A 27,302-nucleotide genomic window follows, 5' to 3' on the forward strand; every position below is an offset into this window, starting at 1 on the left:
GATCGAATATAAGGTGGAGAAATGTAGAGCGCTAGAGTGGAAGTATGAAATTGTTGTTGTCAATAAAGTAATAAAGTTTAAGGATGGCATTTCATATGCGCGTAAAAATATAATGAACATGTACATACATATATATGAATATCTTGTAGACCATACCATTTTCCTTATATTTCCTTCAGTGCTTATTTCGCTAATAATAGGCAGGGTTGTTAGAGTCATTTTACAATTTAAATCATAATTATGGCAGAAACACAGACAAATATTGTGAAATAATAATTAAACCTTTGATAAATATAATAAATTATTCAAATTGGAGAACATATAAAATATAAATATGTAAAGGATCAGCGTGACGAGCTGGCTCAATTTTGCTATGTCCGTTTATCCGACGATATGTATGTCTCTCGGTTTTTGAGGCATCGACCTGAAATTTTACACACGTCCTTTTGCTTCTAAGACGTTGTTTATATGTCAATCATAATCGCCGATATCGGATCACTATAGCATATAGCTGGCACACAAACTGAACGATCAAAATAATGTTCTTGTATGAAATATTGTTTTATTTGACAAGATATCTTCCCAAAATTTAGCACTCATTATTATCCAAGATAACGGTGTAACCAACGAAAATTTTTTTAGATCGAACTACTAAATCATACAACTGTCATACATATTGCCCGGTCAATTTAAAATTTTTTTATGGAAACTTTTTTATTTGTGAATAGCTAATATTAGTTCGGCGCAACTGACTTTAATTTTTCTCTTATTATTTATTATTATTAAATTTTTAAAATATGTTTTGTATTATTACTTTATTTTGTGCTATTTTAACTTATTTTACTTATTTATTTAATATTTTTGGGAATATTAGTCGTGGTGGTATCACGGTGGTGGTAATATTAATGGGCCTCCTTTAGGCCTAGGGCCATCATTAGACAGCCACTCTACCTACCTACTTATTATGTTTATTTATTTTATTTCATTTAATAAGTTTAATATTATAATTATATTTTATGTTGTTTAACTCATTTTTTATTATATTTTCTCATATTTCAATTAATTTTTTTTTAAATTTTATATATTTTTGAAATTCTTTATTATAATTTCACTGAATTTTAAATGATTTTATTAATTTTGTTTTAATTTACTTTTTATTACAATTTTTTTTTTTTGTATATACACATTTTTTTTGTTTTTGTTGTATGTATATACGAGTATATATATATTTATCTTACCTTAATCTATTTTATTCAATCTTATGTAATTTATATTAGTTTATTTATTTTTGCAATATTAATTTAGCTTATTCCTCATTTCGATGCTCAACACATGCAAACACCCGCCGCCTATATAAAATACTCGTAAGAAATACCAAAGCAAACAAACAACAATATACAGTCTGGCACGATGCCATGTACGCCTTCGCAGACGGGAGACGCTCTTAAGCGCAGTGATTCACATAACCTATAAAGTTCTTTACAGACGCTGAAAACTGTCAAATGCAGCAGTAAATGAGTCTGTCGTTTCAACGTGTCACAAAAAAAGCAAATAAACACGAAAATATATGGTGTCGATAGCAGACATTTATGTCAATCATACGCCATGGCGTACAAACTTCCAGAGCAAAGCGTTCCCTCTTTTCGGTGATATTGAATTTATTTCACACATACCCAAAGCCAAAGGCTAAAATACTGTCAACAAGTTGGACAGAAAATAAATAAATATACTTGCATTGTATTTACACACATATATATTTATATGTATATATGTTGGTATATAAATTTGGGCAGAGCTTAAACAAATTGGCACACGCTTAAAAAACTCTTGCTCAATGCTCCTTTGCTTGTTTATATGGTACAAATGAATATGCACATTGAAATGTTTGTAGATATAAAGATATATATGTATGTATATGTATATATTATATCTACATATTTTTTTTACCCTCTACAGACATTTGCACGCAATTACACCCGCATCCCCTCGCCCTAGTCAACTACTTTTGCGGCACTTTTAATGTAATTTTCGCTTTAGTCCTTAATGTAGGTAGTTAGCCCAGCAGACGCAAAAGTTTTCGTCATTATCCTCGCCATTCTTTCTGCAATAAAACGTACGCACTACTCGTGCTTTCTTAATTGTCACCACTACACCAGCTAGTAATACTAAGTTTCAGTTTTTTTCACTCCGTTGATACCGCAACTATTCGCACAGTTGCATATTTTATCACCGGCTGCTGCAGATGACTTTTCTTTGTTTCTTAGGAAATTCAACTCCCCTGATCCCCACCTATTCGTCGGATGTAGCAAAGTTTCTGCGTCAATGTTGGCTGCTCGGTTGGCCACCATTTCATTTGTGTTCGCCGCTACTTAATTAGCTGGATGTGGCTAAATACAAATGCAAGCGTCAACTGTGTACATGCGTGTATGCGTCTGTAATGATATATTATTCTAGCAACTTGGCAATGTGACTCACACTCCCACACAACTACAGAAGTACTGGCATACAGAGCACATGTGTTGCCGAATTTATGCTCGTGTGCCTCTTCGTATGAATGAAATTGACTTTCAATGCGCCGCTATCAGCTGTCTATGGCTTTGGCTCTAACTCGTGTGTGGCGCCATTTGTCAAATATGTGTTGAGATGTGTTTGAGCGCGTTAATTAACTTAAGAACAAGTGAGTGAGTGAGTTGACGGATGTTGAGCCTTTGACTTCCGCTTATGGCCACTTAAATAATTTGCGCAATAATTATAATTTATAAGAAACTAATTAATATACATTTTACTAATTATTTATACCGCGTGTTTACAGTTAAAGAATAAGAATAGCTTGCGGGGAATAAATGTAAAAAGAGCGTAAAGAGTGGAGAGAATTTTTAAAATATGATGGAAATGAAACGTTAAGGTAATTTAGGAACTTTCTTTTTCGAGTAGACATTTTACTTTTAAGCAGGGTATTGTCATAACCATACCATAACTTTAGGCAGATTCCATTATGATATTATTGATAGATAATCATAGAAAGAGATTACCAAACAGTAGAATCCCTAACAATCATCTCCAAGCGTTCAAGTGAAGACTCAGGTAAACATGCGTTGACTGAAAATACTTGGAGGTCAGTCACATTTTAGCTCCTCAGTAAGGCCACTACACTGGTCTCTTAAGCAAAACAATTGAAATGCTGGGATCTTGATGACTGCGTTAAAGCTTTAGGTTGGGCATTATGTCAACATTCTTGACTATAGGCTTAGCTTATTCAATTACTAATTCACAATTTTCTGTATTCTTGTGAAAAAAGTATTTTTACTCGAAAAGCAGACAATAATAAAATTTGCTGAAAACAAAAAAAAAATATGATCATTCTTGGATAGCTCCTTTTAAGCATCCCTCTTCCAAAAGCGCTGTTCAATGAAAACATCGAAAAAATTCACCAAAATTTGTCTCTGGCCTAAAACCAAATTTCTCGGACAGCAGCCTTAAAAAGGTAAAAGTCAAGAAGAAGAATGGCCTTAATGCCTGATTTTGGATGATCATGATTCTCTCGTGGTTATCACTATGTTCTGTCAACAATTGCAACTTTAGCTACATGAAATATCTTTGGCCTTTTCAGTGCCGATAACGGGTGTAAGCTTTTACTTGCAAATTTTTCTTAATAAATAAGGACCACCCTTACATGACAACTTAACTGTATATTAGTTTCTTCAAACATTTCACGTATTATAACAACAGAAATATCAATTTTCGAAATAAAATATGTTATTCAATATTTCTTTGTCTATCTATTTATCTTATGCACAATATTAGAAGACAGTTACTTGAACTTAAAACCTGGAGCTATAAATTATAATTAACTTTATGTTTTTTATACTTTTCTTCCAACTTCGAAGCATATTTTTTCTCAGCAATCACATTTCGCAATTATATCTTGGGCATTTACTAGTAAAAGCCACAGTATTTTGCTTTTTTGTGCTCGTTTTATTAAAATAAACAAGAAAAGGCATGACCAATGGCTATTCTATTTACTTCCCGCTTACAAAAGTAGCAGGTCAGAGATTAAATATATTTCAATAGAACATAAATAACCGCCGGCCAATTACGAGCTACTGAGCGTGGCCAATTTCAAAAAACTTGCAAAGAAAGAGAGAAAGAGTAGAAGAATGGTATTAGACAACATTGAAATATCTTAATAAGCCAAAAGGAAATAAAACAGCGCAGCGAAATAATGAAGAAAAAAGGCAAAGAAATTGCTAATAACAGCGTAGAACATACTGTTGTCGGCGTTTTCTACATTTGTAAAAATTAAATTATTGCACAGAAAAGTTTATATGAAAAGTATAAAGTGAAGCAAAAGCCCAAAGGCTGCCTAAATGTAACGAATTACGCCACTGGACATGAGTTGAACAGCAAAGAGCTGCAACAACTTGTCACACACGCACCACATAACCGTAACTGGCAAGTTACAAACGTTAACTTCAGTTTTCAGTTGCACCCAAGAATACCCTTCACAAATAAAGAAGGCTCCATAGCAGAACTTGATTTTTATCGGTCAGAAAAACATCTTCTTATATTAAACGATTTTCTGGGACAATAATTCCTGATGAATTTTGTGAAAATATCTCGGCAACTAAAACAGTTTTCCATACAAGAAATTAATTTCGTTCGTTCAGTTTGTATGGCAGCTATATACTATAATGGTCCGATTCGGCAGTTCTGACACATGACCAAAAACTGAGCGACTAGTTGGCGTATATACAGACAGACAGAAACAGATGGACATGGCTAAATCAACTCAGCTCATCATTGTGATCATTTATATAAATAGTTTATTAGGTGTCAGACGTTTCCTTCTGGGTGTTACAAACTTCGTGGCTTAATATACATATTCAGGGTATAAGAAACTCTGTTCGTGTTTCTACAAAGAAGCAAAATGAATGGGCTGAAACTTTCCAGCGACAGCCTATCACTTAGCATTTGGCTGCAATGTTGCATGCAACATTAGCTGGCAGGACAAGGTAGCCTTTACTATCCTTTACATTTTTTTGTTCTTTTTATTTTTGTTGAATAAAATTTCTCCTCTGCAACTTTGCTTGCAAGTAAAAATCATTTCATTCAACTTGGCAGCTTTGTTAGCCTTTTGCTGCATTGTTTTTGCAACTTTTCACTGACAAAGCTTTTGTGCGGATGCCCATTCGTCCTCTCTATTTCTCTATATCTCCCTCTCTGTGTCTGCTGCATTTATTATTAACGCTGTTGTCATGACCAAGTTGACAATTTTATTGCCCTCACGCGCGCCAACTTCGACGCAGCGCCGGTTGTTTTTTTTTTTTGCTTTCTCGCACTGCACCGAACTTTCCTTACTACCTTTGCTTTCGCAGAGATTTCAATCCTCTTCACTCCATGCACTGCTCACTGCAATCTGCATGCTTATATGCTGTCAGCAGCTACCTTTGTCTTGCGTTTCGCAACTTTTTCGCTGCTCTGCTGTCGCCTTAATAACATAATAAAGTGTTTTAGTGCAAACTTTCTTGAAGATTTTATCTCTACCTCATCGCTAATACTTTGTTTACAGCGGCATCAGCAGCACTAGCAGCTGGTGCGGCTTGCTGTCGGTCTGGCCACCTCAGTTGCGCAGCTGGCTACCATGCAAGCTTTAGGCTGCGGACACAGTGGAGTGCAATGGATTGGCAATGCTGTAATGTAAAGAAAAGAGAAAGCGGCACCAATATCCATAATTCCTTCATCTCGCACTTCACTCTCAGCTTTGTATGCGCTGGCGTCACGCGGCTGGCTTCGTGGCAGTTACAGTGAGTGCTGTTCTTCCTTTTGCTGTTATATTTGTGCATACTTTCATTAACATAATTAACGAGTTGATTCAGCGACAGTTTCATTACATTTTTCTTATCAACTTCTCCATATTATGTCATGTTCTTAATTGTTTTTTGTTTTATGTCAATCTTCTTGTCAATTAAGTCGCGCTTAGTTCTAAATTACAGTAAACAAAGTGCAAGATGTTAGTGCAGCTGTGTGCGATATTTTCAGCAGCATTCAAAAACCTTTTTTAATCACTTGTGTAATAATGTATGCAATCATTATTAAAACTTATTTTGTACAAGAGCAGAAAGGTTATTTTTAGTTCCATCCATTAACCTGATTTATTTTTTGTTGTAATCATTATCTTGTTAAACAGTTTGTCGTTTATCCGTAGCATTATCTGAATCGACGTGTATTTTGACAACTACTGAATTCACTCGTGTGATATATGTATGTACCCAAAACAGCTGAGAATCTTAGGCTTAAAAATATATTTATAGCAAAATTTCGATTTTCTTATTCACTATAATTTTTTCTATAATACATCCCTCAAACTGCAATAAATATCTCACGAACGAAACATACCTGTTTATACTTTATACGAATTTTGATCCGTTAGTTCGGATGGCAGCTATGAGCTTTACTGGTCCGATCTCAACATTTCTTCGGAGATTGTAGCGATGTCTCAGATAATAATTTATGCCAAATTTTATCAAGATACCTCGTCAAATGAAAAAGTTTTACATACCAGCACTTGATTCCGATCGCTCAGTTTGTATGACAGCTATATGCGATATCAGCAGTTTCCACAAATGAGCAATTTCTTGGTGAGAAAAGGACGTTTGCCAAACTTCAGGCTGATATCTCCAAAAATTTGGAGACTACTTCACGTGTATACAGACGGACAGACAGACAGACCGACATGGCTTAATCGACTCAGCTCGCCAGGCTGATCATTTATATATGTACTATAGATCTCCGACGTTTCTTTTTGGGTTTTTCAAACATGGCGGCAAACTTAATCTGACCTGTTCAGGGTATAAATATTGGTAAGGTAAAAAGTTTCAAAAGATGATAACTTTGTGTACATTTGTCCGATTAAAGTCAGATATGCGCCGTTTTGTTCGTAAACTTGTTGCCAACGAAATGCCAACTTCATTATACCCCTTTCGTAGAAGACTGCGCCCCTATTGCCAAAAAATTTGGAGAGCCAATTTTCACAGGCCTCTCTTGAGGCCAACTTCTCACCATTAAGCGCGTTCGCCATGGACAGGAAAGGATGGTAATCACTTGGTGCCAGGTCCGGACTATAAGGTGGGTGCATTAGAACCTCCCATCCGAGCTCCAGGAGCTTCTAGCGAGCCACCAAAGACGTGTGTGGCCTGACGTTGTCCTGATGGAACACAATTCCGCCTCTGTTGATCAAAGATGGCCTCTTCTGGATGAGTGCTGCCTTCAAGCTGTCCAGTTGTTGGCAGTAGAGGGCCGAATTGAGCGTTTGGCCATAGGGGAGCAGCTCGCAGTAGATGAATCCTTGCCCATCCCCCCAAACACACAGCAAAACCTTCCTGGTCGTCAATCAGGTCTTGGCCACCATCTGGGCCGCTTCCCAGAGCTTTGACCACGACCGTTTGCGCTCGATGTTGTCATAAGTGACGGGTCGATTTTGTTGCGATTCTGCATGCGATTTGCAGATGGAAATTCGGTCCATCATGTTTTTTGCGTTAGTTCGTGTGACACCCAAACATCGAGCTTCTTTTTGAATCCAAGGTTATGCAAATGGTTTCAAACGGTTTTCTGGCTTATCTTTATTTCTTCAGCAATTAAATAAGTGCTCATGTGACGGTCTGTTTCCACTATTTCCATGATTTTATCGCAATTTTCGACGACAGGCCTCCCGACGCGTGGTGCATCTTTGACATCGAAATTACCGGAACGGAACCTAGCAAATCACTTTTGTGCTACACGTTCGTTTACAGTACCGGGCCCATAAACTAAATTAATGTTTTCAGCCGCTTTGGCTTTAGCGAATTTTCTCTTTGTTGGTGTCCATCTTTGACGAGCGCTCACAACGAACTGAGTAAATCAATCGAAAAACTGTCAATGACAAACTTTTAGCGCGAATAAACACGTTTTCAGCGCCGTATAGTATGACATGATACGACACGTAACACTAGTACTATGGACAATAACGTCATTTCTTAGATAAAAACCGAACGAACTTTTTACTTGACCTAATATAATATATGGCTAAATGTTGAGGACGCTTCCTCATAAAAGCTTTACTCATTTTTCAGCCTGACTCATACACAGCACTTCTTATCTCTTTAATCGTACTGAAAGAGCTATAAATTAAGAATAAATTACTAATTACAACTGTCTTTAATTTTCCAAAAGAGGTAAAAACCTGGTGTAAAATCTGTTAAACAAAACTTGGTAGCATTGAAACAGGTGATTATTCTACTTTAGATGGTATCCGCATACTCTCTTGTATCGAGTTAAATATGCTAACTTTGTTGTTGCTTATACTTGTACATTTTTTGGTAAGAGAGCAGCGCTCCACGTTAGCGAACAGAGAAATGGCGAATCGATGATGCTTATTATTGTAAGAGCAGATCTGATATATTCGTGTTTACTTTTTTCAATTGACAAGAATGAAGTGATTTAAAAAAGGGGAATTATTGAAGTAATCACATGAAAAAGAGAATGAATAAAAAGAGGAAGCTCTTAAGATTTGCCTCTTTGCGTTGGTCGCATCCTTGTAGGGCTATTTATTGTAAGCCGTCTCCGAACGGTTAATGGACTGTAAAAAAGCGACATCAAACCAAGAGATTACTTAGTGTTTAGAAAGTATCTCCCGACTAATGAACTTTGTTTTAAAAAAAAGCCTTACTTCTATCAATAGAAATATCTGCTTATGGAAGTTGCCGTAAGCAATAAATGAATTAAAATCAGTAAGATTAGGGGAACTACCTTTCGAACTCACTTCCACTAATACTAATGCAAATCGGCTTATGATCCTGAGCGTTAGTAAAGAGTGACCCATTTAAGGGCGTGCAACAGTTGTTACAACATTAAATAAGTAACAACGCCGTTAACGGATTGTGCAACATGTTACTTTATATCTGTAAAGGGGATACTCTACAGTTAACTGTCTGACAAACAACACAAGCTGCAAGGAGAGCAACTCCAACTCCAGACTGAAGCATGCACTACCCGAATATACCGTTATGCACTGATTTGTGTGCTAATTAGTCGAGTTTCTATGCAAACAAACGAGTTTAACAGCACAAATTTACATATACACATATAAATAGGTGTGTATGTGTGGGTGTGTGCTTTCAAAGTATGCACTTATGTAATTTTCCAAGAATTTTTCGTCTTCTTTTTCATATTTGATATGCATGCAATAAAACGAAATGAATTTGTAATGTGCTGTTAAGTGTGTTTATGTTGCTAGCAGTTGTACCTGTGCCAGACAGGCATACACACAAACATGTGTACATATAAATACTCTTTCTGAAGTGTTTTATAAGCGTATATGCTTTTTGAAAATGATGAGTAAGGATACTAAAGCGAAATGTACTAATGACAACTAAATTATGCATCAGATATAAATCGCATAATTATAGGCGCACTAGCAATCTTACGGTATGTACATTAAACCTGATATTCTGCAACATTATATTATATTTGCCGAGGTAGTTCGAAATTTGAGTTTTTCAGCTGATAAAGGATACCAAAAAAATCGGAAGCTACAGAAACCATTCCACTAATATATATCCAGATGCCAAATTATGGGTCTTTATAGTTTAAGAGAATAAATAGTTTTATCTTTACGAACATGTAGCGAAGGAACATTAAACTTCAAATTTTTTCGATTCTTAAATTCAAATTTAACTGGAGCAAAATTGGTGAAGCTTATTAGCTATTATTAAATTTGTAACGATGTTTGCAACACCCAAAAGGAAATGGTGGAGACCCTATAAAGTTTACATATAAATGAAAACGTGACGAGCTGCGTCGTTTTAGCAATGTTGGTCCGTCCATCTGTATAAACGTGAACTTGTCCCTCAGTTTTTGAGATAGAATGAGATTTGAGAAATTTTTCACACTTCCTTTTCGCACCAAGAAGTAGCTATCGCTATAATCTCCAAAAATATTGTTATATTAACAAATATAAATGATAAGCTGTCATTTCAAAAAACACGGGTTTATCTAGAAAAACTATTGTCTAACTAAACTTTTTCCGCTATTGCCGTACTTTTTAAAAATTTTAAACTCTTACATAAAATTATTCGGATATCATACTTTATTGTACCATTGGTTTGAATAAAAAGATTTTAACTGTATCTTCACAAAAACTTTACAAAAACACTGAATAGAGTAAAGGGGAGAAGCCTTAGCCATCTGCGGCTTAGTAAAATATTTGCTGAATTCAATTCAGTGAACATATTCAGCTGAAGTAAAAATATAGCATTTGAGTTTTGCTAAAAATAAAGCATTTTTAATACTCAAGCTAAACATAACAGCTCTAACTACAAAATATACATAAATTAAATGTTGCCTACCTTTAGGCGCATTGCTAAATAACCACACTCCTTTCTTTTCAACATTCAAAAAAAAAAGGTATATATTTGAAGGGGCCTAGATAATGTATCAATACTTTGTTGAACAATGTACTAATGCTTATGCTTACAATTTGATTACTTCTAATCACTACCTCTCGAAACTAAAAATTACATCACATTCACAAAAATATTACACAAAGCTGAAAAAAAAGGTATTTGAATAATGAATAAAAATATCGAAAAACTCCAAAATGTGTCAAAATCATAAGTTATTAGCAAAATGATTTCAATATTTCGTGGATTAATATGTCAGACGTTAAAAAAAATATGTACTTGCATATTTAACTTAACTTAGTGTAGATTTCCTTCAATATCCAAATTCTTTATTATATATGTGAAAAGTAAGCTCAAATACAGAAATTGTTAAAATGTGAGTACATATATGGCTAACCAAAATAATACCACCACACAAAGTAAAAAAAGAGAAACCGCTACAAAGCCGATTGAGCTATTTTGAGATTATTCATAAAGTGATTAAAGACATACAAGAAATATAGTATACTATATACTCGAACTTACAGTAAACATAGATTTAAATGCGGTAAATGCAACATTTGACTGAAATTAATTGTTGTTGTTCCACAGTCGCCTTGAGTGAAATTTGCCTGTAAATTTCAATTTGCAAACATGACTCGAGTAAAATCCGCAAAGCAAGCAACCACACTAGAAGCAAATGCCAAGAAATGCAGAAAGCCGCATTGCAGGCTTGCAAGATTGCAATGGTGTGTGTTTGTGTTTCATGCGTATATGGTTTCTGACAATCTTGTGTGTTTTTACAATAAAGCTTATGTAATTGTATGCGCAAGAAATTTAACTCGTACAGCTGTATGTAATATATTAGGGTCTCCATTATTTCTCCAGTTCTTTTTTTTTTATTTAATTACAAATGCCCACTGAAGTTTCAGCTTTTGTCGTAAAAATAAAGATCTAACGTAAACAAGCTCTTTATTTTAATTTTTTCCATATATTTTATATGTTATTTTTTGATCTTTTGCAATACATTTTTTATCTCCAAAGTACATAAATCTACAACTTTGGAAAAGTAATATTTCAATACAAAATTGTATATTACTTTAAAAGTTATACATCAAATTTACTATGTATATTCATATATGCAGTACACCATGTCGTATGAGCAACACAGAATGTATTGTATAAATCACTTGTACGAGTATGAATGCACAGATCATTTTATATGTAAACTTAATTGCGTATAAACGTTAAAGGAATGTTTTTATCGAAAAAATTATTGCAATCTTTTTTGTAGCGCGTAGAATTTTGTATTAGAATTTTACTTAATTTCAAATTATAAAATTGTAAACTTATGTGCTTAATGCAAAATATCAAAACTACCCCTGTTATATATATGGGAAAAGAAATATGATTTAAGCACGGCTTAATTTGAAAATAAAAAGCTTGTTTACGTTGATCCTTGTTTTTTGGGCAAAAGCTGATACTTCAGAAGGCGTTTGCAAAAAAACAACCAGCTTAGGAAACTACGCACACCTTAATATATATGAGACTGTTTACATATTTATATATGTATATCCTTACTCATATTTTAACTTTCGTAAAAATTTCCAGTTCACAAATTTCGCTGACTCTGTAAATTTGACTTTGCATTTGTTTCTTGCTATTGAAAGTAAAACGGTAGAAAAAGTTAAGCTTTGATATTTAATATATGAAAGAAAACAACCTAAGAGAATTTAAAATTAAGCAAATATACATATATAAATACCGATTATATAATACAAAACTGGTATATGTATATCAATTTCTACTAATATCATCGTTTATAAATTTAAACTCGTAAACGAGTCTGAGTATGATAATTTTTAAATCAATATCATTAGAAATCAGATAATATTAAATTAATAAATTTCTGCACATTGAAAAACCAGAAGACACGCGATATTTCCAAGCCAAATTTGAGTAGAGTCTTAACAGAAACCCCTTCTAGATATTGATAAAACGAACTATAAAATTTAAAGTGTTTTGAGCTCAAATATGGAACCTATAAATTTGGAAGAAAGCCACTGGCAATATTCAGTTCAAATATGTTTCTATAAATGTGTAAAATGTATACCTTGTCTCTCCACATATTCTTACAATTTTTTTCAATTTTTATAGTTTCCAATGGTGTTCCACATTTTGTGCTGTTTTCGGTTAGCCTCACATATATATAGCTTCATGTGTACTAACTATGTGTCTATATATAATATCTATATATATAGTATTTTCTTTAATTCCGGTTGGAGCGTTGAGCAAAACGTAAATAAAAGACAGAAACTGGTGAATGAAAATTCGCCACTAGTCTGTGGGGTACCACAATTTGTCGTAGCCGCCGGTGACCGTGCAGTTGGCAATGTGTACTTGCAACATTTAAACATGTGTTTTCAATATTTATCTTACATTCATAGACTCTGGTAGTTGGTACATATTTTGTATGGATTTACATTTTAAATTTTGCTTTCAGTTATATTTTTATATTTTATTAACGGTTTCCATAGTTCACCGCTGAAACTTTAACAATTGCTTAAAATGCCTGAGAATTTTTTTTAAAGAAATGAAATTGCTATTTTTACAATTTGTATATACCAACATCGAATTAAGAAACAAGTCAACAACTTACTTGCCCTATTGACTTGAGTAAAAGCTTTGCCCAAGCAGTCAGATTTCAGGACTTTACATAATTTATCCAATAACTGTTAACACTACTTCTTCAAATTTTTTCTACTTCAAGGAAATGAAATTATTTTCTTTAATATCAGTTTACTAGAATATTTTGTTTAACGTTGATTTTTAGCGTTAAAACATGTTTTGAAATCTCAAAACTTTTATAAAATAAAATAAAAATGTTTGAAGGTTGATCAAGGATAGATCTACGGTGTAAACAAAGTGGCAACTCTGTAATTTAAAAACGAGGATTGTAATGTTTCTAATACACATATGAGGTTAGTTTTTTTCAAAATTCAAAAAGAAAAACCTTAGCTTTGGCTACACCGAAGCTATAATACCCTTTACAAGTGCATTTTTTATAGCATAAAAGAGTATAAAAAGACATTCTTCTTGATTTTGATCGGTCAGTTTGTTTTGCAGCTACATGCACTAATTGTACAAAATCGGCGGAAAGCAGCTTATCTCAAAAACTGAGAGACTAGTTCGACTAAGCTCGTCATGCTGATCACTTATATATATACCCTATAGAGTCTTCGGCGTCTCTTTTTGGGTGGCAAACTTGATAAACCTTGTACAGGGTATAATTATTCCAAATTAAAACTTACCCAAAAACTTCCCGCAAAGTGACAGCGCTTCCTAAATATTTCACTCTTGAAACACTTTTAGCAGCAATATGCTCAAACTCTTTTTTTCGAATGATGGTAACTCTATAATAAAATACCATGAAAATGAAGAGTTCCCAATTGCTTAAAGAAGAGTGTCAAAAACTTTTTAAGGTTAAAAAAAATTTCAAAAAAATGGCAATTCCACTCCCAGGCTTAGAACCTCCTTATCAGAAAAGTTTCCAAAAGATATCGATATGTATGCTGAACTACTGAACTGAACTATTGAATACCAACTATTTTGAACGGAAAGATGTTGTTGTTATAACAGATTAAAACATTACTGGAAGGCAAGTAGGCTGGCTAAGTTCTAATTCTTTAAGTGGAACTTAAACCTCCTCCATTCCGTTTATATTGTCCCGACACTGCTTAGAACAAGATGTTAAATGCTTTACTTACTGCCGTCGAATAGATATCATCAATATCATTTTATTTACTTAACAAAGAAGTCAATTAACTTCGCATTCACTATGTCATCGAGCGACACTAACCGATTGTCTCCATTCTACTCCATTTTCAGCTAATCCACGACCCACTAACTGCCGATCACAAGCGCCGCCATTGCCGTTTCCAGCGACAACAAATCCATGAACTCCAACTGGCACAGCGCTCACTAAAATCCCAATTGAACGAACTGAAGTATCATCGCATAGGCGAACGTGTACGCAACTTGGAAATCGAACAGCATCGTATGGCCGATGCCAATTTCAATTTGAGTCGACAAATTGCCTCGCTCGATAAATTGCACACTTCAATGCTGGAGCTGCTCGAAGATGTCGAGAGTTTGCAAACGAAAATGGATAAAAGCCTACCTGAGTTGAGGCATGAAATTTCCAAATTAGAATTCACCAGCGCACAACTTACCGTGGAGGAGAGTCTGCTGCGTGAAGAGGGCAAAAATGTGGCGCGGTCGGTGCAGGCGATGGCGGTGAGCGTGAGCACGTTGCAGGATGAGCGTGATGCTAATAAACAAATGCAGGTGGCGGTGGCGCAGCTGCGAGGCAAGTTGGACCGACTGGAGAGCGTGTCACAGGATATGCAACGTGCGGTGATGCAACAGCAGAAGCAGCGCAGTGCAGAACACAAGGTGAGTTGTATATATGTATGTGCGTCTTGTATAGGATGCGTGTGTTTATGTGAGCCTTGGGGCAAATTAATTGAGTTGTTTTGCGAGACTAGGGTTTTCCACACCAGTCCAGCGTCAAGCCGTAGAGTGTAGGCATGTTGCAATTACGGCGATATTTGTTTATAAGATGTTACGCAGTTAAATTGTTAGCTGAAAATTATTTGGAAAAATACCAGTTCGTTCATAAAGTCGATAACTTAATGCGAAACAGTTTAAAAATAGACATAAAATGTGAATTAACCTGTTCTCATCAAATGTTCACTTTTGATGATGGCAACAGAAGGATTGTATCACAAATATTTGCTTTACGATCGTCAATAGTCTGCCAATTTGCTTGAAGAACCCCAGAAAAGTCGAATAGTCAAAATGGGAGATCCCTTCACTTTTTTACACGGCACCTCTGCTAACGCTGCAAATACATCAGTTTTCTTTCTCCTGTTTAAAATTCAAAGACTCTTTTTCCAAATATATTTGGAAAAACATGTTAGGTCAATATGAGGTCTGGATTTAAGAACGCTTTCAAGTGATGTAACTTAGGTGTGTTCAAAGAAAAAGGTGAATTTTGATTTTTGTGCGCTGTATACATTCGATCATCAATATTTTATTATTGTTATAATCGGACACATATGTTTATTATGTGCTTGCATTAGGAACCAATTTTGATGAGTAGTTTGTTTTTGACAACAGAAAAGGTTAGTCAGGTTTTTGTGTGCCCTTCAATTTTTGACTTTTGAAAGAAATGGATCAAAGAATATGCATGAAATTTTGCGTTAAAAATGAGATAAAGTACTCCAAGCCACTTGAAATGTTGACTGTGGCATTCGGTGAGTCCACCTAATCTCAAAAATGTTTTGGGCATGAAACGTGAGGCAGTGGTTTGTTCCGAAATTGCTAAATTTTTGTTTGTGAATTTTTGGCCAAAAACAAAACCGTAATCATGCCTCAACCACTGTATGCATCAGATTTGGCTCCCTGTGACTTTTTCCTATTCCTAAAACTGAAGAAATCAATGAAAGGAAAGCCTTTTACCACAATTGATGAGACTAAATCAGAATTGAAGAAAGAGCCATACCGAAAAACGTATTTCATAATTCTCGTTCAATTAAATTTATTTTAACAATTTAAATAGTTTTAAAAAGAACGTTAATTGTTGGCATCTATTGTTATTTTTGACCGTTTACAAATTTCACCTTACAGTTCCTCAAATATATTAATATATATACTCATTTTGTAGACCTTTCACATAATAATAAATAAAATTAAAGTTGTTAAACATATGGCAACCTTCCAGTAGCGGATCCAGAATTTCTTGCTTTTTTTTGGAGGTGAAGGGGTTTCCGTCGAACGTATTTTTATACTCTCGCAACATGTTGCTTCAGAGTATAATAGTTTTGTTTGTATCACCTAAAAATAATCGATTTTGATATGGGGTTATGTATATAATATAATATAATATATAAATGATCAAGATAAAGAGACGAGTTAAAATCCGGGTGATTGTCTTGAGTAAAAATTGAGATATCTTTATGAAACTTGGTACACATGTTTCTTGGTACCGTAAGGCGGTTGATATTGCAGATGGGCATAATCGGACCACTGCCACGCCCACAAATCGTCATTAATCAAAAACAAATGAATTGCCATAACTAAGCTCCGCAATAAAAATAATCCAAGACTGTTATTTGGTACACAGGATCACATTAGGGAGGGGCATCTGCAGTTTAAAATTTATTTTAAAAGTTCGTGTGGTCCAGCTCCTAATGGGTTTAATGTGCATATCTCCTAAACCGCTGAAGCTATACCATCAAAATTCAATGAAACCGAACGTTTTTAGCACCTCTATCGTCAGTGTAAAAATGGATGAAATTGCGTGACAACCCCGCCCACTCCCCTTATGACGGTACTGTTAAAAACTACTAAAAGCGCGATAAATCAAGCACTAAATACGCCAGAGACATTAAATTTAATCTCTGAGATGGTATGAGGTGACTTGGTAGGAAACGAGTTTAAAATTATACAGTGGGTGTGCCACCGCCTACTCATAGGTGCAATCCCATATCTTGGGATCTGCTTAATCGATTTCAACCAAATTCGGTGCATAACGTTCCTTTCATATTTCTATGTTATATTGCGAAAATGGGCGCAATCGGACTGCAACCACGCCTATTTCCTATATAATACCATTTTCAATTCCATCTGATTCTTTCACTTTCCACTATGCATATCAAGCAACAATAATTATATCGGGGTAAAACTTTGCGTGAATAATACGTTTAATGTATGCCACCTTGTGACTAAAAATTGCCTCAATCGAGCCTAAACTGTTCAAGCCCCTAGGTACTGAATATGTGGGCCCCAATGCCTATAGTTGACTTTTTTCCGAAAATATCGGCCAATGTGTCAGATATATAATTGAAATTCATATAATAAAATAAATAAATGAAACTCTCGATAATATTATGTCTTTGTGTCAAAAATGGGTTGAATCGGATCAATACTTCTTTTAATATACAATTTTGCCAACACCTGAAGTAATTTCCCGGGCTTTGATCCTTGCAAGTTGTGAGAGTATAAAATGTTAGACCTTCCTTACTTGTTAATATTGATATTCTTCTGAATTTGAATTAAAATATCCGCTTTTTTAGAGGCTTTAACACCCAAAAATACTTTGCTTCCCAACCCGTGGATCAGCCTCTACAATCGCTTAACTTTCTGTCTTTCGAACCTGCCAAGATTGCACCGAATAGTCGAAATTAATTTAGTAAAATAGTGCTCCGTACAATCGGTTCTCAACTATTCAACTTTGTTTGCATTTCGCACACCACTTTTCGATGATAAAATTATCCTCTGGTGACAGTGCATTTTCATTCATTCCATAATTTCCAAATTGCAAGCGCATAATAATTTAAATTTCCGTTACAGCAGCAAACAGCTTATACAAAAAGCGAGCAAACCAGTACAAATTCATTGCTGGCAACCACGAGACAATCAGTCCGTGTCAACATATGCAAGGCCATCGTGTTAATGACCGGAAACACTTTGCTCCATTCATTTCCTGTGTAATTTTTTTTCCAACCGTGTTTGAGCACAACTCATTTTTAAGCAATTTTCTATTATACTTTGCCAAAGTGCTGAAATAATAAAGCGAATTTAAAATTGCAAAAAATGAAAGGAAGCTCAACGAAAATGGTGATGCATGTGAATGGTGAGGGCGGAAAGCAAAGCACATAACGAGCGCAAATCTGCAGCATACGAGCTTAAATGGCAGCAATTTAGTGTAGCCAACGACGCGTGACTGTTTTGAAACTTTTACCACACCCTCTCGGCGCTCCCCACACTCACTCGTGTACACTTGGTTGTGTGCATGCGAGCGTTGTTGCTTGTGTTGCCAGCACATTTTGTTTTCACTTCGCAGAGCACGCTGCTCGCATTACGCAGTTACAGGCGTGCAAACATTTCTTGCCGCCAACCTTTGATTTTTCTTCATTATTGTGAGCGTCCCTCGCTTTGTTCTCGGCCACACGCCCAGCCACGCCAACATCCGCGCGTTCTAAGCTAGCATCCGTTTCCGTTAGCGTGCTGTGCGTGTTGTCGCTCTCTCTCACTCCCTTTCTTTCGTTGCTTTTGTTACTGTGACATCCGTTCAGCGTTGCTTTTGTCACTAATATGTACTACTTACTTCTATACCGCATTTCCTGCGTGTGTTTTGTTGTTGGTGTTTTTCTTTATTTTCACGTTTTTCTTAAATTTATATTTTCCGTCGTCCAGTGTGCGAGATTGTTACATTTCGTTCGCATGTAGACAGCAGTCCACTCACTTTACCAGTACCTACTTACATACCCTCTCTGTCGGCCGCACTTTGACAGTCACTCGTTCAGTCACGCAAACCCAAACAATCAAAGCGCACTCACACTTCCGTCTCCTCTCCACCTTCTCTGCATATTTATCTCCAGCTGAACTGCCAACACGACTAGATATTTGCACTCATCTCCAATATACATATACCTTCATCATCCGTCCAGCCATTCCCGGTTCTTTTAACTGCCGTAGAATCTGCGTGGTCACCCGCTAACTGCACGCCACTCAGGCACTCTTAAATTTCACTTTGTTGACACGTTCTTTTCAAGCGTACCACACTTAAATTGTATTTCCGGCATAAAGACGACACAAAATGATTTCCGACGTGCTCCTGACAAGCTCTATTCTCTATCATTTCCCTTTCACAATTCACTTCTCTTCTGATTTCACTGCCTCAAATCGGGAAGAACGAAGGACACGTGATATCAGAGTGCAATTGTAATGCGAGGTTGAAGAAAAAAGATGAGGAGCATATTTTCACTGGTGAACTTTAAAAAAAAAAACAAGTGGAAACACCTAAAAAGTAATAGTCTGCCCATTTTTGTAGAAACTGAGAAGCAGTAGTTCACATTTATATTGCCAAAGCATGCAAAAAGCAGTAGCTTCTGCTCGAGAACTATTTATGTCCTCTGGTAGGGCTAGTTCGGGCTTCAAGTGAGGTGAAAGGAATGGGATTAAGCTAAATTTACGAATTTAGAATTTTAGGTATGTTAGGTTAGGTACTAAAGCTCGGGTCATGCATGGGTTGGTCGACAAAGCGCGTTGAGCTTATTACAAGTCTTTTAAAGCAATTAAATTAATTTCCAGCCAATTTGTTCGGACGACTGAATCTGTGACATTCTAGATATTTTAAGTACAGTCTTTTTAAAGCTAAGCAGTCCAATATAAAATGTCGAGATGATTGCAAATTGCGTTCTTCCATAGAACTTTGTAAATTGGTGTTCGACAAAACTATGGATGAACAACGAACAATGTTCCAACAACTAGAGTCGGAAGATGAACCAACCTTTGCAGCAGCGGGAATGCTGATGGTTGACTAGCTCGCAGCGAACTCAAGGGAAGAATCCAAGCTTCACACTGATGTTGGGATAAAGCTTATCAGCTTCACAAAACAAAAACCTAGAGAGGTCCAGAAGTCTAACAAGCACAACTTAAATTTACAAAATGCAACAAAAGCCCATTATATGAGGCGAGGGTTAGATTTCCCAACAAAATTTTCTGGCATATCGCCAACGTCAGTAACCCACACAAGTTACGAGTTATGAAATAGCATAATGGTAGACATCAAAGCACTAACACTTCAGTTCGTGTTGTATATGTAGTAATCTACCATTATAATCCATATTCAGACATGTTAACAAATATATACTTCAGCATTTTAGCCTCCGTTGACTAGACCCAAATACATATTAACATGAAGCACATTATGTATTTAATATATGACATATAAGTCATTCAACTTTGAACTCCCAGCAAACGAAGGTAGTATGAGTACTTTTAACACAGACGTATCCTTTTTATTCTCCTTTCAGTTACACCACTCTCACCAAAAGCATCACAATCACCAACATCGAGACACCAGCAACAAGAATAACAATGACGACAAAAACATTCCTCCGGGAACAGCAGAGGCACATGACGCCGAATCGCTGGTCGCTAAGCTCGAAAATGTCGAAGAGCAATATGAGTCCATAATACAGAATCTCCCACAGGACTGCAGCGGAGCGCCAACCGGCAGTGCGGCCGGCCTCTTTATGATTTCACCAGCCGGCCAGCAACAACCACGCTTGGTGCATTGCACCGCGGACGGTTGGACCACCATACAGCGACGTTACGACGGCAGCGCCGACTTCAATAGGTCTTGGGCTGATTACGCTACCGGTTTCGGACAACCAGCCGGCGAATACTGGATTGGCAATGAACAGCTACATCATTTGACACGCAATAATTGCACTCAACTACTCATACTCATGCAGGATATTTACGATAATGTTTGGCTGGCACAATACGATCGCTTTTACATTTCATCCCGCGCCGATGGTTATCGCCTGAATACCGCCGGCTACAGCGGCAATGCCTCCGATGCGCTCGACTATCAACAGGGCATGCAGTTCTCGGCGATCGATGTCGATCGCGATATCTCACAGACGCACTGCGCCGCAAACTATGAGGGTGGCTGGTGGTTCTCGCATTGTCAGCACGCCAATCTAAATGGACGCTACAATCTGGGTTTGACTTGGTTCGATGCAACGCGCAACGAATGGATTGCCGTCAAATCGAGTGAAATGCTAATTAAACGCCAAACGGCATCAAAGTGCAGTGCCGAACCGACAGCTGCGGAAGTGACGACGACATCATGGCAGATAGCGCCGGCAGCGGCGTCAACGTCGTTGTCATCGTCGTCGTCATCGTCATCACCATCGCTACCGGCAGCGCCTCCGGCTGGCCAACAACTCCTGACGGACGAAGCGCACTCGGAGGCAATGCTTGTGGCGGAGGCGCCAGCCGCAGTGAGTAGCGCGACGCTTCGGCCAGTGCGCTCGCCGGCAACGAAAGCGTTGTATGCTTCCGCGGCGCGTCTGTAAGGTGGTGCTCTCTGAAATTGTTCGCACAAAAGCACCAACTAAAATGTAGATGATGATGTGCGCGCCACCATAGTCATGCCTGCGGCAGTTCACGTGTGCAGTGCGTTTGTTGATATGTATGTAAATATGGTAGTGGCGGCAATACATATACGTAGTATACATCTGTATGTATATGTATAGGTAAATGTTTGCCGATAACTGATTTGATTTTTCGATTTATGCGTGTGGGTAAGCAAAACAATTGCGCTGCAGTATATTTATTTAGTCCAAAGTTACTAATTGATTTAAGTTTTTGTATGTATGTGTGTGGGTGTTCGTTTGATATTTAGATTAGGCAAATATACATATAAACATGGTATATTTGTAATGATAAGTAAACTAGTGGCAAGTAGTTGCTTTTTTAAAGTAATATGTAAGCAGCGAGAAAGGAAGTGCATTGAGGTAATTGAAGTCAAATGATTTTTATATATGAGATACTTTTCCACTACTTTAAGCTTAGACTAAAGCTTAATATTAACGTTAAAATCAAGTATATATTTTTATTTTATAATTAAACAATTAATTAATAATAAATTAAAATTCTATTCCAGCTTACACATTTTTTTCTTGGAGGAGTTCTAATGCATATGTATAGCTTCCAATTTATCACTTTAGCAAAATTTAATAATTTATAACGATTCTTTTTCTGGACTAATTAAGTGCCCAACTCCCCTCCTCTCTACCTCCTCTCAGAAGATTTAAAGAGATATATTTTTGAAATTTAAATATTTTTAGGACTTATATATAATATATATATTAATTATCAAACTTAATATAATTATCAGCCGTGGAGAATAAATATTATTACTTTATACAAGCATATTTTTTGTTTAAAATTTTCAAAATACATTCACAACTTTCATATCTTAGTAAAAATTAAAAAAATCTACCCACCCAAATACACAAAGATCGAACAGAAACACATTCTTTACAATGGTAAAATAATTCAAAATTTCGAACATCAATTTTAGATATTAAATATCAATTATATTGTGGAAACTGCTGTGATGGAAATATGAATTTCAACTGCACCTTTTACCACTGCAAATGCGCTTTTTGCGAATTATTTTCATATCTGCATTCAGAAAAGAACTTTTAGTTGATGATTTTTCCAATACCAATAAACATTTATGAAATCTAGTTCTGCCTACAAACGCATTTCTATGATAACCTTACTGAAAACACCAACAAAAAAAAACAAATGCACAGAATATAAAACTCATTGCGCCGATTAATTACAGCAACAATGCTGCAAATGTTTATGCAATTTTACAGATATAATAATAGATTCAAAATTGGCAGCAGATAAAATTGTTTACACTTTTTATACTCTCGCAACCTGTTGCTACAGAGATAATAGTTTTGTTCACCTAACGGTTGTTTGTATTACCTAAAACTAATCGAGTTAGATATAGGGTTATATATATATAAATGATCAGGATGAAGAGACGAGTTGAAATCCGGGTGACTGTCTGTCCGTCCGTCCGTCCATCCGTGCAAGCTCTAACTTGAGTAAAAATTGAGATATCTTTATGAAACTTGGTAGACATGTTTCTTGGTACCGTGAGACGGTTGGTATCGCAGATGGGCATAATCGGACCACTGCCACATAACTAAGCTGCACAACAAGATACAAGACTCTTATTTGGTATACAGGATCTCAATAGGGAGGGGTATCTGCAGTTAAATTTTTTTTTTAAAGTGGGCGTGGTCCCGCCACTAACAGATTTAATATGCATATCTCCTAAACCGCTAATGCTATAATAACAAAATTCACTAGAAGCAAATGTTTTTAAAACTTCTACCTACAGTGTGAAAATAGTTGAAATCGCGATAAATCAAGCACTAAACACGCCAGAGACATTAAATTTTATCTCTGGGATGGTATGAGAGGACTTTTTAGGAACCGCGTTCAAATTAGATAGTGGGCGTGGCACCGCCCACTTTTAGGTGAAAACCCATATCTTGGGATCTGCTTAACCGATTTCAACCAAATTCGGTGCATAACGTTCTTTTCATATTTCTATGTCATAGTACGAAAATGGGCGAAATCGGACTACAACCACGCCTATTTCCCATATAACATCATTTTCAATTCCATCTGATTCTGTCACTTTCCACTATGCATATCAAGCAAAAATTAGTGTATCGGGGTAAAACTTTGCGTGAATAATGCGTTTGAAGTATGCCACCTTGTGATCAAAAATTGTCTACTTTACTGACTTTGCGAGAGTATAAAATGTTCGGTTACATCCGAACTTAGCCCTTCCTTACTTGTTTTAATATAATATTGCTTGTTCAATTATTCCATCTTAGTTATTGGAGTGCGCTCTGGAAGTTTATTTCATTTCAAATTTCAATAAAATATTTTCCTTCTCAATTACTTCGCATAATTCACTTATGATTGTACAAAGCACAGCAGAAACTCCCATAAAAATAATAGAAATTACAGTAAATAAATTTCTAAGAAAACAGACAAGCTATACTATATACTAATATACTTTTTTATATTTAATTTCCATTTACCCATTTAAAAGCTACTCAGTGTCTGAGCGTAAATAAGAACTTGGCAGTGGGTGCACAGCATTAGGGTTGTTGCTGCTATGCAAATGGATAAAGGAAAATTTATCGTAATACTAAAAGAGAATAAATTAGATGCCAGCAAACAGTTGAAATAAGTGCGCAAAGTTGTTAAATATTCGGGTTTCAAAATTTAATTTATTTGTTCACATTTATTTATAATTTAGTTTATTGTATTAAAAAGTTCAATCTAATTTTTCTTGATTTGATAAAATTTGAAAATAAAATTATGCGGCACAACAATTTCAAAGCGACATGAGTGCACCACAAAACATACTATACATTCAGATATTTGTACATATATTACGCTTTGCAACTCAACTTAGTTGAGTTGAAATTGAAGCAACTCAACTGGAAAAAATCTAAATTCTTTTTAGGTTTTACGAATCATAGCTAGTTTCAGTTGAAGTTGTATTATGCAACGGTTAGTTATCTTGCTAAGTACCTAACAGTTAATAATTACGTAAAAGTATTTAAATTTTACAAGAGCTTGCAAGTTTACGAGTTTTGGTTCTATTTACTAAGCAAGCATTTTGGAACTTTCAAGAACGAGTTTTTTATCATAATTACAATATCTAAAACTAAACAAAAAGTTAAAACAAAAATGTTTTTATAATGTTAAAAAACAGCATTTCCGGAAGTGGTCGATTCAACATATTGAATTTTTGAAAACAACTGCAAGAATTCACCATGGCAATTGCTAGAAATAAGTAGTTAAATTTTGGCGTTACTCCATACGCACTAGCATAGGGTTGTTAACGGAAACACTACAAAAAAATTGCAGGAGGATGGACACTCAATTTAAATTTTTTTGATAATAAGAAATTTTAAAATTTCAACTAAAGTGGAGTTGAGTTTTAAACAACCGCCACTTACAAAAAATATATTAGACTATAACAACTCATTTTAAATTTTCTTGATAACAAATTTTCTTGATTTAAAAAATTTCAACTGAAATAGAATTGCGTTGTAAACAACCACAACTACAAAAAATATGTTAGACTATGACAACTAATTTACATTCTTTGTTAATACCAAATTGAGTTGTTGAGTTGTTAAAAACCCCAACCACAAAAGAATGTCTTAGACGATGACAACTAACTTTAAATTTTTTGATGTTACGAAATTTTAAAAATTCAACTGAATCGTAGTTGAATTGGTGACAACCACAATCATAAAAAAATATGTTATACGATGAAAACTCAATAAATTTTTTAGTTTACACCAACTTTAAAAATTTCGACTGAAGAGGACTTGAGTTGTAAGCCACAATAAGCGTATTAAATGCATATAAGCGGAACAAATAGCATATCTATGTCTGGAAAAATGTTTATTTAAATATATACTTTAAATTTCTATTTCAAATATATTTTTGTTCAGTTTTATTTTACACAAAACCCCACACAATTTTTATTAAAAAAATACATAGACCCACGTTAATGTATAAAACTAAATATAAAATTCAATTCAATTTGCTGACATTTTTAAATCAAATACACATTGACTTTGTGTAGTCATATAAATGCTGCTATATACTGAAAGATTAATTGAGCTTAATTGAATATTAATGTGCAGACTTTACATTAAAATAGACGAGAAAAATGTACAAAAAGATAGGAGTACGGGGGAAAACAGGCATAAAAGGTACGAATTGCCCCTGAAAAGCAAATAAATGTAGATGGTTGGTATTGCATTCTCAGCTATTCGTTTCATTTTCAATTATTAATGCAACACAATCATGACAAAGGCATTATATTTATAAATTATTGATACAATTTAAATCAGTTTGGTTTTCGTAATTAATTTTTTTTTGTGTAATATTTTTTTTTTTTAAATCTTGTAAAGGCATTTTAAACTGTTCAGCTACTAGTAAATGGTAGATGGCTTATCCATTTATGCTACTGGTTTTTTCGAAATGTAGTTACGTCATTTCAAATGTTGTTTCAATTGAAGCAATTCAAAAAAATTCTCCGGAATAGTCGCTTATTTCGTAATATTTGTATAATACTCTCAGCTCGATACTCGTATACTTATTACTTGAGAAAAGTGCATTTGAGTTCCTTAGTTAACATAGTTGAAGCTTCATTATGTTTAAAATCTAGGTGGGCCAAAAATTCATTAATTAATAAATGTTTCTCGTTAAAATATTTTATACGCATTTAAAACCAACCCAAAATATAGGGGATCACACTTGTACTCTTATGTACAGTTCTTTGTTATTCGGGCTTAAGTCATCACAAATCTGCTTTGGGGCATATATTCTATTCCTACCCCATCTCATCTGGATGTCTAAAGATGTCAAATCCGAAGTTTTTTAGCCTTGTTTTTACAAAAGCGGGACAGTAAAGAAGTAAGTGTTGATATTTCTACCTCTACATTCAGAAGAAACTTGCGACCGCACAAGTACATACGTATGGTTGTCCAGCGTTTGCCAAGCTTCTGCAAAACTTGCTTTTTCTTGCCAAATTTCCTTCTATAACTCAGCTATTCATATTTCTCAATTGCATATCTAATAAATGAATATGTGATATTTTCATAGACTAAGAGACAGTATGACTTATCGGTTGAGAGAGACAGTTACATGCATTTTCGTATAATTTTGATAGAAAGATAGAATGTCGTACCAAACAGAGTACATTTAGTTTGCCACGAAGTTTGTAACACCCAGAAGAAAACGGCGCAGACCCTACCAAATACAATACTTGTATATGTATAAATGACCGTGCCTAGCTGAGTCGATTTAGCTAAGTACGCGCACAAGACCCTCACTTTTTGAGATATCGATCGAAATTTCGCACACATCATTTTCTCACCAAGAAGCTGCTTATTTTTCGGAATCGCCGATAACGGACCACTTTAGCATATAGCTGCCATACAAACTGACCGATCAAAATCAAGTTTTTGTATGGAAAACTTTTTTTCACGAGATATATATCATACTGCTGTAATGTAAACTGAACGATCGGAATCAACGATCGGTATAGAGAACTTATTTATTTGATAAGATATATTCACGAACCTCCGAAAAAACTGTTCAGATCGAATCACTATAGCATGAAGGTGCCATACAAACTTATCGATCAAAATGTAGTTCTTGTAAAGAACAGTTTTTATTTGTGAAGGGTATTTTAGCATCGTTGCAACCGAAGTTAATTTTTTTTTTCTTGTTTTTAAGAAAATTTGCCTTCAGTGATCCAAATTTAAAATTCTAAACCAATTCAATCACAAGGTAATTGCGGTTAAGCATCAGCACTTTCACTTTGTACTTACTTCACGCTTACTAAGAGCAGAGAGCCACACACATGATTAATTATTGCTCACGTTAATCGGT

The 27,302-nt window shown here is 35.3% G+C and overlaps 1 protein-coding gene across 1 annotated transcript in view; it reads left to right on the forward strand.

Moving 5' to 3' along the window:
- Positions 1-22,761, forward strand: part of sca (scabrous) — an 86,803-nt gene extending 64,042 nt beyond the window's left edge. Inside the window, exons 3-4 of the mRNA XM_014243525.3 lie at positions 14,304-14,870; positions 20,300-22,761. Of these exons, the coding sequence (XP_014099000.2) occupies positions 14,304-14,870; positions 20,300-21,352 (1,620 nt within the window). The 3' untranslated portion in view covers positions 21,353-22,761. The remainder of the gene's footprint in view (positions 1-14,303; positions 14,871-20,299) is intronic.
- The last annotated feature ends 4,541 nt before the right edge of the window (positions 22,762-27,302 follow it).

Source organism: Bactrocera oleae, chromosome 4, assembly GCF_042242935.1.
Source record: "Bactrocera oleae isolate idBacOlea1 chromosome 4, idBacOlea1, whole genome shotgun sequence".
In the NCBI taxonomy this organism is placed as follows: Eukaryota; Metazoa; Arthropoda; class Insecta; order Diptera; family Tephritidae; genus Bactrocera; species Bactrocera oleae.